Source organism: Rhineura floridana, chromosome 11, assembly GCF_030035675.1.
Source record: "Rhineura floridana isolate rRhiFlo1 chromosome 11, rRhiFlo1.hap2, whole genome shotgun sequence".
Lineage (NCBI taxonomy): Eukaryota > Metazoa > Chordata > Lepidosauria > Squamata > Rhineuridae > Rhineura > Rhineura floridana.
The window spans coordinates 1,109,518-1,125,112 of NC_084490.1; the positions used below are offsets into that span (position 1 = coordinate 1,109,518).

Genomic DNA, 15,595 nt, shown 5'->3' on the forward strand with positions numbered 1-15,595 from the left:
TTTTATTTAGTTTAATTTATATACCGCCCTAAGCCCGAAGGCTCTCTGGGCGGTGTACAAAAAGATAAAAACAAGCACAATATACAATAAATAATAATAAAAAACAAACAAACAATAACGAACCAAACAACAAGATTTTAGCCTGTTTTATGGTATTTTGTGGTGTTGTTATTGATACTTGTAGTTTATTATTATTATATTATTTTGTTGTTGTTGTTTATTTAATTTAATTTTATTTAATTTAATTTTATTTAATTTATATACCACCCTAAGCCCGGAGGCTCTCTGGGCGGTGTACAAAAAGATAAAAACAAGCACAATATATAAATACAATAAATCAAGAGACAAAACAAACAAACAACAAAAGAACCAAAACAACTTCCAAAATACGGAAATGCTGTTTAAAATACACTTTAAAATGCCTGGGAGTGTAAAAAGGTTTTCACCTGGCGCCGAAAAGATAGTAGCGTCGGCGCCAGGCGCACCTCATCAAGGAGACTGTTCCACAGTTCGGGGGCCACTACTGAAAAGGCCCTGGTTCTAGTCATCACCCTCCGAGCCTCTCAATGGGATGGTACTCGGAGGAGGGCCTTAGATGTTGAGCGTAGTGTACAGGTAGGTTCATATTGGGAGAGGCGTTCCACCAGGTATTGCGGTCCCATGCCGTGTAGGGCTTTATAGGTCAAAACCAGCACTTTGAATTTAGCCCGGAAACAAATAGGAAGCCAGTGCAGACGGGCCAGAACAGGTGTTATATGAGCGGACCTTCTGGTTCGCGTCAACAATCTGGCCGCTGCATTCTGGACTAGCTGTAGTTTCTGAACAGTCTTCAAGGGCAGCCCCACGTAGAGCACGTTGCAGTAGTCCAATCTAGAAGTTACCAGAGCATGAACAACTGAAGCGAGGTCGTCACTGTCCAGATAGGGACGTAGCTGGGCTACCAATCGAAGATGGTAAAAAGCATTCCGTGCCACCGAGGCCACCTGGGCCTCAAGAGACAGGGAAGGATCGAAAAGAACTCCCAAGCTACAAACCTGTTCCTTCAAGGGGAGTGTAACCCCATCAAGTATATCTGGTATATCACAAAATGTGTCTTTCAAGAATAAAAAAAATAATGGGAAGGTGCATGCACACAGCTAAACAAATCCCTGCTGCACGTGGGACCTCAGGTTTTCCTGACTTGAGTGAGGCACACATATATTTAAAAACATCTGGTTTCCCCCGTGCACACTAATGGCGTAGGGTGGGATACAGCCTTGCTGGGCCAAATCGGCCGTCCTCCCCTGTTTCTCGCAGAAACCCAGGAGTCCTGAATCACAGGCTCCCTTGCAATAGGCCCTCTTCTTGGTCCTGGGAGTCGCCAGGGCTTAACCCTGCACTCACTTTGAATGCCAAGGTTTAGCCCTGAGCCATAAGGAGGAGGAGGAAATTTTAAAAGTGTCAGTGAGTGTCTACGGAGTCTCTCTTCCCACTGCCCACACTAACACTGCAAGCAGCATCAGGCCTACACAACAGGGAGGGTTGCAAGGCCAGGAGGCTTCAGCCCCAGTGCCTCTCTCTCCTTAGAAGCAGTGTTTTGCCCCCAAGGGGACCTTCCCCATTCCACTTTGCCAGCCCAAAGACCTTCCCTTTCTCCCTTTCCCTCTAGAATCCAGATATTGTGTTGGTTCATTACCTGAACGTCCCGGCGATTGAGGACTGTGGCAAGATCTGCGGCCCTGTCTTGTGCTCCATCAACAGCGACCGCAAGGAGTGGCTGAAGTGGTCAAAGGAAGAGCTGGTTGGCCAACTGAAGCCAATGTGTAAGGCAGGGGTGGGGTGGGGTGGGGTGAAGGCTGTCCTGGGATTGTGTGGGTTTGGGGTGTAGGGTGGTTGCCTTGTTGCAGGGTGCCCTGGGGACCAGAGGAACAGACATCTCTATTTATTATTATTATTATTAATTATCATCATCATCATCTTTTACATATGTCTCAAGGTAATAATTTAATATAAACAGCTTAAAAAAAACCCAGTAAAAAATAGCGCAAAAAATAACATCTTATAATTAAGATGTGGAACTCCCTACCACATTTCTTTTTAGCATAAATTCCTTTTGAGGGCTGCTATCACAATTGGCTTTTTAAAAAAGATTAGGTTAGTTCATGAGATGGATGGATCACTGAATTCACACAGAGTAGGTCTACCCAGAGGGAGGAGCCCTGAAAGCCTCTTGAAACTCCCATGTGCAAAGGCAGCCTACCTTTTCCAGGTAGATGCAACGTGGCACAAACAGTGCAGGATGGCTGGCTTGCCCTGCCTGTGAGTTTCCCAGGGGAATCTGGCGGGCAACTTCTGGAGACGAGCTACAGGGAAAGGGAAGGCCATTCCGTTTAGACTTGGCTGTGGGCAGTTCTGAAGTCCCCTCTTGGCCACGTTCAGCAGAGGGCATGATTTCCCTGTCCTGAAGACACTCTCCTGTGCTTCTGGGCACATCTACACTACGCGCTTGAAACATTTTGAAGCTGATTTAAGGGGGAAGCCCTCTCCCCAAAGAACCCTGGGAATTCTCATTTTGTAGAGAATGGCTTGAACAGCCCTCCCCATCCATCCTGTGCCCTCCAGCACGTATGAACTACAACTCCCATCAGCCTCAGCCAGCATGGCCATTGGGCTATGCTGGCTGGGGCTGATCTGGAGGGTGGCAGGTTAGGGGAAAGTCTTCTTGACAGCCGCCCTTTCACGGGATGACAGCTGCCAAGCTCCCTTTTGGTGTGCATTGGGGGGGGGTGAGGTGCAACAGTTCCACAGGCCTGAATCTTGTTTCCATGCCACCTTTCCTCTCTTCCTGCAGTTCATGGGATAAAGTGGACGTGCAGCAATGGGAACGGCACAGCAGAGTTCTCCATTGAGCAGCTGGTGCAGCAGATCTTGGAGAGTCACCAGGCCAAACCCCCTCCGCGGACTCATGCCTGCCTCTGCAGCAGCACCCTGGGTCAGTCCCCGCCTGCCCCAGGCTCCTCCTCTGCTTTCAGGGGTCACTTGTTAGGGGACCCAGGAGTCCTGGCTTCCAGGTAGATCTGGTATAAAACTTGGATCATTTGACTCTTCAGGTGACTTTGCTTTTCCCCAGCATTTTGAGGAAAATAGCAAAGGGAGATTTATTTATTTTTATTGTCACTTAAAAGTAAATACATCTCACACCTTTATTTGGTGTACCTTATCAGTTCTAGAGGAATATGCATAAAAAAGGACATTGTGATATAGCCAATTTGTGTGTGTGTGTGTCTTCCGCAGCCAGGTGCCCTGCAGATACTTTGGAGTACAATTCCATCAGTCTCAGACAGCAGGGCCGTGTGATGCTGAGGCTGATGGGAGTTGTAGTTCAAAACTTCTGCAGGGCACTGGCTGGGTGAAGGTTCAGCTAAATGATCACACAATTTGTATAGGTTTCTCTCTATCTCTCAAATGCACGGACACTCATCAATAGATATTGGCATCTGCTCTATAATAAGTGAGATAAGCTGGAGATTCACTCTGGTGAGCTTCTATCATACCCATCGTCAATACATTCTTGTACTCCGCTTGGGTATTTTTTAAATGTAGCGCAGTTTGTAAAATCTGAGATAAAGAAACCTCCCACGGTGGGAGTCCACAGATCTCCCCGACCTGTCCTCCTCCACACATCAGCTGCCTGCTGTTCGCTTGACCATTCAGACTGTTTCAGGGGCTTTACCTAACCAGGTCACGTGTGGAGGGCTTGCTGGCAGCCTCCTGGTTTCTGGTATCTGCAGTTCTGGCTGTGATCAAGGCTAGCTCTTGGTAGCTACTACTGAGAACCAGCTCTTTCATGAATTCTGCAGACAACTTGGCAGATCAAAGGGCAATGAAATCTCAGCTATTTCGGGGATTCTGGGTCCCTTCATCCCTGCTTACCATTTGGGCTGTCAAAGAAAGAAATCTTAGGTCAATTAATCAAATTAGTTTTAACTGATTGCCTTTTATTAAATCAGTCTGCATGATTAAAACAACGGTTTGGAGAACAGAGCAGGCTTCCTTTGTTTTTAAATCTGCTGAGCTTATGTCACTTGCAGGTGCCCCCTTAGAAGAGGCATTCTGCCCCCACCCCGCCCTGTCTGGGAAGGAAGGGAGGCAGGCAGGGGCAGGATACCTCATTTAAGAGGGTGCCCCAGCCTCTGCAGATTTATAAGTACTTCTTATCACACAAACAACTAACATTTTTGCTTTTTAAAACAGTTGCCTGTTTTATTTACCTTTTTAGTCTATGAAAAAGATTTTAGCCCTCATGTTCACTATGTCTGAATGTTGAATGTGCAAAGAAAAGAAAAGGAGCTCTCCACAGTCAGGAGATGTTTCATTTTTCCTTGCTGTCCACCAGAAAGTTCTCTTGCAAAGCCTGTGGAAATGAAATGAGCTCTGCAAAAACACCAGAGCTGATTGATGGAGTTATTTGATTTGATAAACCAGGCCAGGGGTGGGGGAGACATTTAGCCCTCCAGATGTTGCTGAACTACAACTCCCATCAGCCCCAGCCAGCATGGCCAATGGCCCAGGACAATGGGAGTTGCAGTAGACAAGCAACATCTGGAGGGCCAAAGGTTCCCCACATCTGTGACGGAAACTTTCTGTCTTTAATCGAGAACTGACATGTACTTTGTAGTGGGAGAGCGAAGAGGGCGGCACCCCAAATGCACCGCAGACAGAGAGAAGGAAGCCTCAAAGTGCCCAGCCAGCAACCAGCCAGAAATGAAAGTGGTAATTGTTTATTGCAGCCCAATAAACCGCAATAAACAATTGCCACTTTCATTTTCGGCTGGTTGCTGGCTGGGCACTTTGAGGGCTTCCCTCTCCTTGTCTGCATGTGCTTTGTAGCATCGAGAGGTCTGCTACGCACACGCACGACAGGCAGTCCTTCCACTAGATGAGATCAGCCTTCCCCAACCAAGTGCTTTGGACTACAGCTCCCATCAGCCCCAGCAGGATGCGCCATGCTGGCTGGGACCGGGCTAGCTGCAGTCCAAAACATCTTAGAGGGTGACCAGTTGCCCGCACCCTTTGCAACCCATTTCTTCTTGGTTTGGGTTTGAATGACGTTAGAGTCAAATTCACAGAGGTTAAGGCTATCAGTGGCTACTAGCCGTGATGCCTATGCCTTGCTTCCATAGCCAGAGGCAGCATGCTTTCAAATACCAGTTGCTGGAAACCCCAGGAGGGGAGAGTTGCTGCTCTTGCACTCAGGTCCTGCTTGCGGGCTTCCCATAATGGGCGTCTGGCTGGCCCTGTGAGAACAGGGCATGCTGGACTCTATGGGCCCCCATTGGCCTGATCCAGTTGCAGGGCTCTGTTCTTGTGAGAGTGATGGGGTGCCCTCCAGTGGTGACAGGCTGAAGTACTGTTGCATTGCAATATATGTTCTGTGGGGAAAGCACCATTTGTATGCTTACCTTCAGTGCACAATACTTAGCCTGGCATGCGGATACTTTATTATCAAAGTAGCGAGTTCCCTGCTGCCCCCAAAGCTTTCTTTTTTTATTTGAACTCCTTCCTTGTGTTTTAATTTAATTTGTTCATCGATAACAATATTTATGCCACTTTCGGTTTGGGCTGAGGGCCAGTGTGGTGTAGCGGAAGGTGTTGGACTACGCCCTGGGAGGCCAGGGTTCGAATCCCCACACAGCCACGAAGCTCACTGGGTGACCTTGGGCCAGTCACTGCCTCTCAGCCTCAGAGGGAGGCAATGGGAAACCCCCTCTGAATACTGCTTACCATGAACAGGGTGTTTATGAGGTTGCCATAAGTCGGGATTGACTTGAAGGCAGTCTATTTCCATTTTCAGTCTGGGCTAGTCCCACAAGATGTCTTACCATGAAAAAAGGGGGCAAATCCTTAAAAATCCATTTCAAGACCAACAAGGTAGCAGCCTTAAAATCATCCCTTTTTGCTGCCTTGGCTCTGCCTTCTCTGATGCCAGCCTCCCTGCCGTCTGCCAACCTATTATGATCATTTTACATTTGTCGCTTCATACTAAAGAGAAAAATCTCAGAGGGGCTTAATAAGATAAATAAAGGCCGTTCAAAACCAGAACAATGTGAAACAGCAAACAATATAAAATGCATAAATTGTTCATCCAACATCATATTAATATTCCCTGTGCCAGAACAGGCAAGTGCTGCCCGGTCTTTCCTAACCTTGGCTGTTCCTCAGAACACAGAGAGGCCTAGTAGCTGAATCAGGTCAAAGGCCTCTCCCCTTCAGTGTCTGTTCCCACAGTGAGTGGCCACGCACGCACGCACGCACGCGGCCCTCCCACGCCCCCCCACCTACCTGTCTGTCTTTTACCATTGCCCTTAACGAAGATGGCGGCCGCGGTTTCGCTAAGGGGATGACGCCTCCGCCGCCATCTTTGTTGATGGCACACGTGAGTGCTACACGCGCGCATCTCTGCCATCAACTAAGATGGCGGCAGGGGCTTCAATATGTAGGTGGGGGGCATGGGGGGCGCGGATCGTGGAAGGGGAGCGGAGGGGTGGCTGAGGGACCCCCTGTAGTTCCAGGGGCCGTCAGTCCAGTGCCCCACCAGGCCACCCTTTAGAACCAGCCCTGCCTCTGCTGACAGGATTGCACTGGCTGCCCATTAGCTGCAGGGCCAAGTTCAAGGTTCTAGATTTGGTGTACAAAGCCCTACGCAGCTTGGGACCAGGATACCTGAAAGACCGTCTTATCCCTTGTATACCCAGTCGATCACTGCGCTGTGCAGGTGAGGGGCTCCTGCAGATACCATCTTATCAGGAGGCCCATTCTGCACAACATAGGAAACGGACCTTTAGTGTGGCAGCACCTACCCTGTGGAATTCTCTCCTCTTAAATAATAATGTCTGTTAATATCTGCCATCTCTGTTATCTTTTCGGCCCCTACTGAAGACCTTCCTCTTTCAAGAAGCCTTTCAGTAGAGACACTGTCCCAGTCTGCATCTGTGTTGAAATTGCTTTTTTAAATGTTTTTAAATATTTTTTTTAAAAGATGTTTTATTTTTAAAATGTTTTATAAGATGTTTTGTTTTTTGAGATGTTTTAAGATGTGTTTAGTGTTTTGTCCTTTGTTTACTGCCCTGGTCTCCTTCTGGAAGGAAGGGCAGGATACAAGTTTAATTAATTAATTAATAATCTCTCCATTTCCCTTTTTTTCTAAACTAAAAAAAACCCAAATGCTGCAGCCTTTCCTCATACGGGAATTGCTCCATCCCCTTGATAATTCTGGTTGCCCTTTTCTGACCCTTTTCGAAGTCTACAATATCCTTTTTAAAGAGAGGTGACCAAAATTGTACACAGTATTCCAAGTGCAGTTGCACCATAGATTTGTATAACGGCATTATGCTACTGGCAGTTTTATTCTCAGTCCCTTTTGTAATGATTCCTTTCCTGGAACTTGCCTTTTTCACAGCTGCTACACACTGGGGGCTCATCTACACAGTGATTTAGTGTGTGTCTGGTGCGACTCACATGTCCTTTTAATTCACATGGTTCACATGATGTTAACTGGCAAACAGAAACCATCACGCAGTTTCCCCCCTGTAAATCTGTACTAACCCAATCCTCTGATAATATGAAAAGGGAAGGAAAAGACTTCTTCACTCCGTATCTCTAGTGCTTGCAGACACTTTGCTCTGATGCTGTTAGGTGGGTGTGTCAGTCTTTCCCCTCTCCACGCCCACTCCCTCCTCCTCTCTTCATTCATTTTGACAGACAACTTCTGGCCAATTTCCCCCGTTCTGCTAGTATTTTTATGTTGCTGCAAACAGTGCCTTTATTTTCTTTCCCCCCCTAACTTGTGCGTAACAGCGTAACACTGCTCAAACAAAGGTTTGTATTTCACCTGTGTCCTACCAAGGAAAACACAGATGTTCGCACTTCCGTTTTTTTTAAAGAAACCCATTAGAGCATGCTCAGTTGCCAGTTAACCAGAGGGAGTGGAAATGTTAAATTAAGAGGGTGTGGTCATTACAAAACTATGTGATTGATCTTTCCCCTCAGTGTGACTAGAAAACACCGTGTTTGCAGCTGGCTTTGAGCCCTTACTGTGGACTGTGCAAATAGAAAACGGAGGTAAAAAGAGCATCTTTAGCACGAAGTGATGCTCCCGTGTGGATAAGCCCTGGGCCAACAGTTTAATTGAGCGATCCACCTCAACCCACAATCTTTTCCTGGCCAATCACTGCCTCCTCCACCAGCATATCAGTTCTGTCTGCCAACTGTGTATGTGAAGTTAGGTTTTGTGAGGTGGGAGGGTTTGCCCCAGTGTGCATCACTTACACTAACACTGAATTACATTTGCCATATCAGTGCCTGCAGTTTGGAAAGATGCCTTTTTAGCTCTAAGCAGACCTTTTTCTGTTTTTACCATTTGACTAATTTGTTGTCGTCGGCAAAGTTGGCCACCTCACAGCTTGCTAACTCCAGATCCTTTGTAAACAAGCAAAATAGTGCAGGTCCCCATTCCAGTCACTGGGGGACCCCCCTTCTTAGATCCAGTCATTCCTACTCTCTCCTTCATGTCCTTTAAGCAGTTGCTGATCCACAAGAGGACTTCTCCTCTTATCCCATGACTGTGAAGCTTTCTCAGGAATCTTTGGTGAGGAACTTTTCAAAAGCTTTTTGAAAGGCCAAGTATGCCACGCCTAGTGTCTCACACCCCTCTCCACATGCTTGCTGACATTCTCAAAGAGCTCTAAAAGGTGAATCAGACGGGATTTACCTTTGCAGATGCTGTGCTGATTCTTCTTCAGCAAGACTTGTGCCGTTGTGTGCTTTCTTATTCTGTCTTTATTAATCATGCTTTCCACCAATTTACCCAGAACAGACATGGGAAGCTAACTGGCCTGTAATTTCCCAGATCCCCACTTTATATCCCTTTTTAACATGGATGTTATATTGGCCAGTTTCCAGTCCTCTGGTACAGAGGCCAATCTTAGGAATATGCTGCATGTTTTTGTTAGAAGATCAGAAATTTCACATAAAAGTTTAGTTCTTTAAGAACTCTTAGGCCATAAGGACCTGATGATTTGTCAGTTTTAAATTTCTCCATAATGTGTAGAACTTCAGCTGTTGTCATGACTGTTTGCCTCAGTTTCTCAGATTCCTTTCCTATGAAAGTTAGCTGTTCAGGCATAGGGATCTTGCCTCTACCTTCTGCTGTGAAGACAAATGCAAAGAATTAATCCAGCCTTTTTGCAATCTCTTTTTCCTCCTTTAGCACACCATTGACTCCTTTGTTGTCCAAAGGTCTAACAGCTTCTCTAGCCAGTCTCCTGTTACTAAATGTTGTATTCAACTAACTTTGGTCATGACTATCTATTAATTTCAGTGGTTCTTCTCTGAGTACAAGTTAGTTGAATACAACCCAATGCATTTAAACAATGTTTTGTTGTTGACCTTTATGTGCTCCTCAAATGCTTTTTATGCATCCCTTATTGTCTGCTTGCATTTATTTTGCCAGAGTTTGTGTTCCTTTTTATTCTCATTTGGATAAGTCTTCCATTTTTTGAAGGATGCCTTCTTGCCTTTAATAGCTTTCTTGACTCTGCTCATTAACCGTGCTGGCATCTTCTTGGCCCTGGTGGTACCTTTCCTGATCTGTGGTATATATACCAGTTCTAATATTGTGTTTTTAAACAAAGCCCAAGCATTTGGGAATGATTTGACCCTCTTGACTTTGCTTTTCAACTTCCTTTTTACCAATCCCCTCATTTTTGGGAAGTTTCCAAATGTGACCATGTTGGATTTTCTTGGCAATTGGCCAGTTACATGTATGTTTAATTTAATATTATTATTATCAACAACAATAGCACTAGGATCACAGCTTTCAGTTGGTTCGACAACACTTACATCTCACACCATGCCCTGGGCGCCACTTAAGATTAAGTTCAGGGTCACTGTCCCTCTGGTCAGGTCCATGACTAACTGGTCTAGGGCACAGCCACTTGGGGTATCTAGAAAATGTACCTCTTTGTCGTGACTGGAACACATATGTAGCCAGTCTGCGTTAGGGTAGTTGGTCACCCATTTCTACAACATTTTCTCTTTTAGATGCTTCCTCAATTTAATTTTCCATTTCAAGATCACCCTGGGCATTTTGGTCAGGGAGATAACTGTATGTCCCCAGCACTAGATTATTCTTGGGACCCTCCTGCCCCCCTTCCACTTGCCCCCCTCCCTTCTGTTATTCACACACACACACACTGTGTCTGCAGGCAGTTAATCTTGCTGGGCAGAGACTGGGGCACTTCTAGGTTCTTATTGGGTTCCCTGGAAGACACCCCAGGGGTGCGTAATAACATTCATTCATTTATTTATTTATTTATTTAAAATTAAGCTCAGAAACAGTTTTCAGTTCTCTGTATAAAACAGCAAGAGATAACTTTGTTTTATCATCGCTTATCCAATTTTGTTATTGGCATTAGGATTTCTTCCTCCTCTTCTCCTTCTTATTTGGTATTGGAATACCTTTGTAACTTTTAATGAATATATTCTAGTTCCTCCTTCTTATCTCTTGTGCCTCTTCTCTATTCGCTTCCTTTTTTCCTTGTTATTCTTTCTTGTCTCAGTTCTGTATGTTACGTAATTACCAAACCGATGATCAACTAAAAAAAGTCTTGATAACCTAACAACATGGACTGCCTTCAAGTCGATCTCGACTTATGGCGACCCTACGAATAGGGTTTTCATGGTAGCGGTGTTCAGAGGGGGTTTACCATTGCCTCCCTCTGAGGCTGAGAGGCAGTGACTGGCCCAATGTCACCCAGTAAGCTACATGGCTGTGTGGGGATTCGAACCCTGGTCTCCCAGGTCCTAGTCCAACGCTCTAACCACTACGCCATAACCTGGATCATAACTATTATCCTGGAGATTCAAATCTGTAAAGCAGAAATAAAATGTGTTAGACCAATTGAATTATATTTCTGTAAACAAATTATAAGGAAAGGTGTCTCTTTTTATTTTCTTATTCTAGAAATTTATAAAGAGGGCCCACCTCTCAATGAACCTGTCCGCTTATAAATGATTTAGTGTTCTTTTTTGATACAGTACCTTAATTAATACAGCAGTTTCCCAGACTTTTTTTAATCAGTCGAGTGGGTAGGAGCATTTTTATTTCACCATAGTTTTGCGATGCAACTTTTTGCTGCAGTTAATGAGCTCATCACCCATTGTGGTCTGTATTTCTGCTTTTAGCATGCTCAATAGAATGATCTTAGGGTTATGAATTAGACTGTATCCCTTCTGTGGAGGTAATCCGCTCTTGGCTTCCTGCATCTCCAACAGGAGCTGTGGATGTTAATATTTCACTCAGTTTGTATGGTGTCAGGTACCACTGTTATACAGCTTTAAAAAAAATCTTTTTGGTTTACAGTTATCAGCAGTCTTGGCACCGCTCCAAAAAGCCAGTCCCATTGGGTTTCTTTTATGGAAAGTGTGAAACTATTCAGTAGAACCCAGTTCTGAAAGTATCTTGTAGAGTTTACTGACTTCTGAGTTACTGAATTGTAAAGAAGATTTTCAAATGCTGTCATATTTAAGCATTATTTGTTCAATAACATGCCGCAGTTGGAAAAATTGGAAAGGGTGTTTGGAACTGATTAAATCTAGCAAGCAACTGCGTATAAGAAATTATGTTTCCATTGGCGAACCAAAGCATTAATCCCCAATTCTCAGTGTTAATGGTGCTGTACAAATCCATGCCCACAAATTCTTTAGTTAGTATGGAAGAAATAAGGAGAAATCTTGGAGGGATCTTAACTGATAATTTATTCCAGATTTTTAAAATAGCTTTTGTTGATGCTAACAGTTCTGAAACCTGGAAGAGTTCTCTAGGTCTATACCATAGCAGTACCCACATCTGCTTCCCACACGGCCTTTTGTTCTGCTAAAAGCAAGTCGTAGGGAGTCTACCAATTTACGTAAATGTATTGCCTTCAAGTCGATCCTGACTTATGGCGACGCTACGAATAGTGTGTTCATGGTAGCAGTGTTCAGAGGGGGTTTCCCATTGCTTTTCTCTGAGGCTGAGAGGCAGTGACTGGCCCAAGGTCACCCAGGGAGCTTCATGGCTGTGTGGGGATTCGAACCCTGGTCTTCCAGGTCATAGTCCAGCACTCTAACCACTACGCCAAACTGGCTGTCCTACCAATTTATGTATTGATGATAATTTTATTGCAGTGACACAGAGTGGTAAGCGGCGGTAACGCAGCCGAAGCTCTGCTCACAGCCGGAGTTCAATTCCAATGGAAGGAGGAAGTCGAATCTCCGGTAAAAGGGGTCGAGGTCCACTCAGCCTTCCATCCATCTGTGGTCGGTAAAATGAGTACCCGGCATAGGCTGGGGGGTAAAGAAAGGCCGGGGAAGGAACTGGCAATCCCACCCCATGTATACGGTCTGCCTAGTAAACATCACAAGACATCACCCTAAGAGTTGGAAACGACTCGCACTACAAGTGCGGGGACACCTTTACCTTTTTTTTTACAGTTTCAGGTTATGCTAGGTACTCCTAACCCCCCTCCCCCTTACTCATTTTTGGGGTGTAAATTTCCTTTTGCAGTTCTAGATGGTTTGACATTCCACGTGTTTAACCTCTTCTGGGGCACTTCTAGGCTCTTTTGGGTTCCTTGGAAGACACCCCAGGGGTGCTGAATATTATTTAGTAACGTATATAAATCAATCTTAAAAGCTCAGTCGAGTCACAGCCCACTCTCTCCGTGTCCCCTGTGGAGCCACAGCTTAGGGGACAGAGGCCTGTCTTTGCATGCAGAGGGTCCCCAATTCAGTCCCGGGTGGCCTCTCCGGGCAAGGCAGAGAGCCTGGGAAGTTGCTGCCAGTCGTTGCAGATCGGTCTTCCCCGACCTGGTGCTCCACAGATGCTTTGGGTTGCCATTCCCATCAGGCCGATCAGGCTTGGAGTCCAGAACATCTGGAGGGCATCAGGTTGGGCCAAGCTGGAGTGGGCCACCCTGAGTTGGAGGGACCACTCACTGACTCAGCCTAAGGCAGCTCCTGACCTTCGGATGCTTAAAGGCAGCGGGTCAGCGCCTCGTTCCCACGCCTCCTGGTTGTGTGCAGAGAGGCTCCGAAAAGAATTTCTGTCCAGCAAAACAAACCTTGGTTGCTTCAAACTGTAAGGACATGAGAACCAAGAGGATGGGCCCAGAGGAGGCCCCTCTAGCTCCGCATCCGCCTTTCACAGGGGCCAGCCAGATGCCCCAGAGGGAAGCTGCCCGCAAGCGAGATCTGAGCGCAGCAGCAGTGCCCTCCAGCAATGGGCATTCCCAAGCACGCTGCCTCCGGCCGTGGAGGAGCAGCCTGGCCATCCGCCTTTGTTGCTCACTCTTCTTTTCTACCCACTGCAGGGAGCCCCGGCCACATCCCCCACAAATGCAGCACCACGAAGCATCGCATCATCTCCCCAAAGGTGGATGTCCGCCCTAGCCCATATCCTGCCCTGACGGAGGTCCAGAACATCTCCAGCGGCGGTCCTGAGGCAAAAGCTGAGCCAGAACTGGCCAAGTTGTCTGGATCTGACAGCAAGGAACAGAAGCTAGCCAAAGCTGCCACCGCTGCCTCTCCCGGCGTGCCTGATGCCTCCCCTGACCCCACAGTGTGCTCTCCCAGCCTGGCCCAGCCCAACGGCTTCCCCAAGCAGGAGCTGCCGGGGGTCACGCTTTCCGTGGGCCTTCCCAGGAGCACAATTTTGGTCATGACGGGGCTGAGCAGTGCTGAAAAGCCACTGGCGCTGACTCCTAGCCAGCACCTGGTGTCCGGAGACAGTGGTGGGGCACCTGCCACCCCCCTCGGCTTGGCCCTTCTGCCAGGACTGGGCCTGGTCCTGTCTCAAAACCTGGAATCCACCATGGAGACGAATGAAGTGGCCCTGGCGACCTTTGACCCGGACTGTTTCCTGAACAGCCCCAAGCAAGGCCAGACTTACGGAGGTGGGGCAGGGCTCGAAGCCAAGCCTGAGCCCCCAGAGACCCCCGCTCCCCCAGCGCCTTACTCTCTGTACATGCCCAGCAACCGCTTTTTCATCCAGGACGATGGGGCCGGACAGGTGCCCGTGCCCCCCTCGCCGTGCTCCGGTGTAAAGACGGAGGCCAAGAGCAGCCCAGAGGTCACCCCCATGGAGACAGCAGGAGAAGGGAGCTCTCAGGCCGAGGGGGCACCCAGGGAAGGTGGGGCCCCAGCTGGAGGGGTGGGAGAGATCGCTGCAACAGAGCTTCAGGAAGAGCTCTACTCCATGATCCAGGCAGCGTCAGGGGCAGCGGGTGGTCTTTTCGGCCTCTCGTTCGACGGCCACTTCCCAGACCTCATTAATGAGCTCATGACTGATGACGGGGGGCCTGGCAGCGCACGCAGCACAGATGGGGATGCCAGCTCCAGCTCAGAGAGCCCCGTGCCAGCCCTGCCGGAGGCTCTGCCGGAGGCTCTGCCGGAGGAGGAGCCCTGCTATGCAGCAGAAGGGGGCACGGGGGGATCCCCCCAGCCGCTTGTGTCAATCACTGACTTCTCGCCTGAGTGGTCCTACCCAGAGGTGGGTGCAGGGACAGTTGGGAAGTGGCAGCAGTCGAGGGAGGGGGGAACGGAGAGAGAAGCGCTGTGGGTTGGAGTGGGAAGGCGTAGGGCAGACCTCCCCCACCATGACACCCTCCAGCTGTTTTGGATCCATCACCCAGCATGTCCGTATGGTGTGCGACTGACGGGAGCTGTAGTCCAAAACACTTAGAGGGCGCCATGTTGGGGATGGCTGGGCTGCAGTTAGGAGCCAGGAGGGGCCCAGGACCTTGTGGCTCAGTTCAGTGGACAAGGAGGGGTTTGGGGTTTGGGGTTTTTTTGCTGGCCATCTTGTTCGGATGCCTGAGACAGTCTCCTTTTTCTATTAACCCATTCCACTCTCTCTCTCTCTCTCTCTCTCTCTCTCTCTCCCCCCTCCTGTGGGAACAGGGCGGGGTCAAGGTGCTCATCACCGGCCCCTGGATGGAGGAGACCAAGCCGTACAGTTGCCTCTTTGATCAAATGTCCGTCCCTGCATTGCTCATCCAGTCTGGGGTGCTGCGATGCTACTGCCCAGGTAGGGGGCCTCGTGCTTGGGTTGGGCGGATTGGTCCAGGGACCCCCCTGGACCCATGAGGGGAGGGTGCCTCTGATCTGTGGCTGCCGGGCTGTTTCCGGGGGGGGGGCATCCTTTTTAGCCTTCTGCTTCACGGTGCTCTCCGTCTTCCATCTGGCAGCCCACGAGGCAGGCGTGGTGCCCTTGCAAGTGGCCCATGACTCACACTTGGTCTCCACATCGGTTCTGTTTGAGTACCGGGCCCGGAACTTCATGGCATTGCCCAGCACCCAGATGGATTGGCTCTCCCTGGATGGTGAGTGGGCTGGGAGGGGACCCAGGGCTTAATTTTTCCAAATGGAGTGGGCGATGGGGCTCAGAGCGGCCTGGCGGGCCCTCCTCCAGTGGAGCGGGCCCTCCTCCGGTGGAGCGGGCCCTGGTGCCTTTGTGGAGGAGGTTCTGCCTGGATCGAGCATCCCCGGCCCCTCTGAGGGGGGAGCAGGGTGAGTG

At 48.3% G+C, this 15,595-nt stretch overlaps 1 protein-coding gene across 2 annotated transcripts in view; it reads left to right on the forward strand.

The window, feature by feature from the left end:
• The window catches only part of CAMTA2 (calmodulin binding transcription activator 2), a 55,002-nt gene that overhangs the window by 13,660 nt on the left and 25,747 nt on the right, over nucleotides 1-15,595 (forward strand). For both annotated transcript variants that reach the window (XM_061590823.1, XM_061590824.1), the window contains exons 7-11: nucleotides 1,649-1,802; nucleotides 2,831-2,971; nucleotides 13,392-14,569; nucleotides 14,980-15,106; nucleotides 15,267-15,401. In XM_061590823.1, coding sequence (XP_061446807.1) covers nucleotides 1,649-1,802; nucleotides 2,831-2,971; nucleotides 13,392-14,569; nucleotides 14,980-15,106; nucleotides 15,267-15,401 — 1,735 coding nt within the window. The remainder of the gene's footprint in view (nucleotides 1-1,648; nucleotides 1,803-2,830; nucleotides 2,972-13,391; nucleotides 14,570-14,979; nucleotides 15,107-15,266; nucleotides 15,402-15,595) is intronic.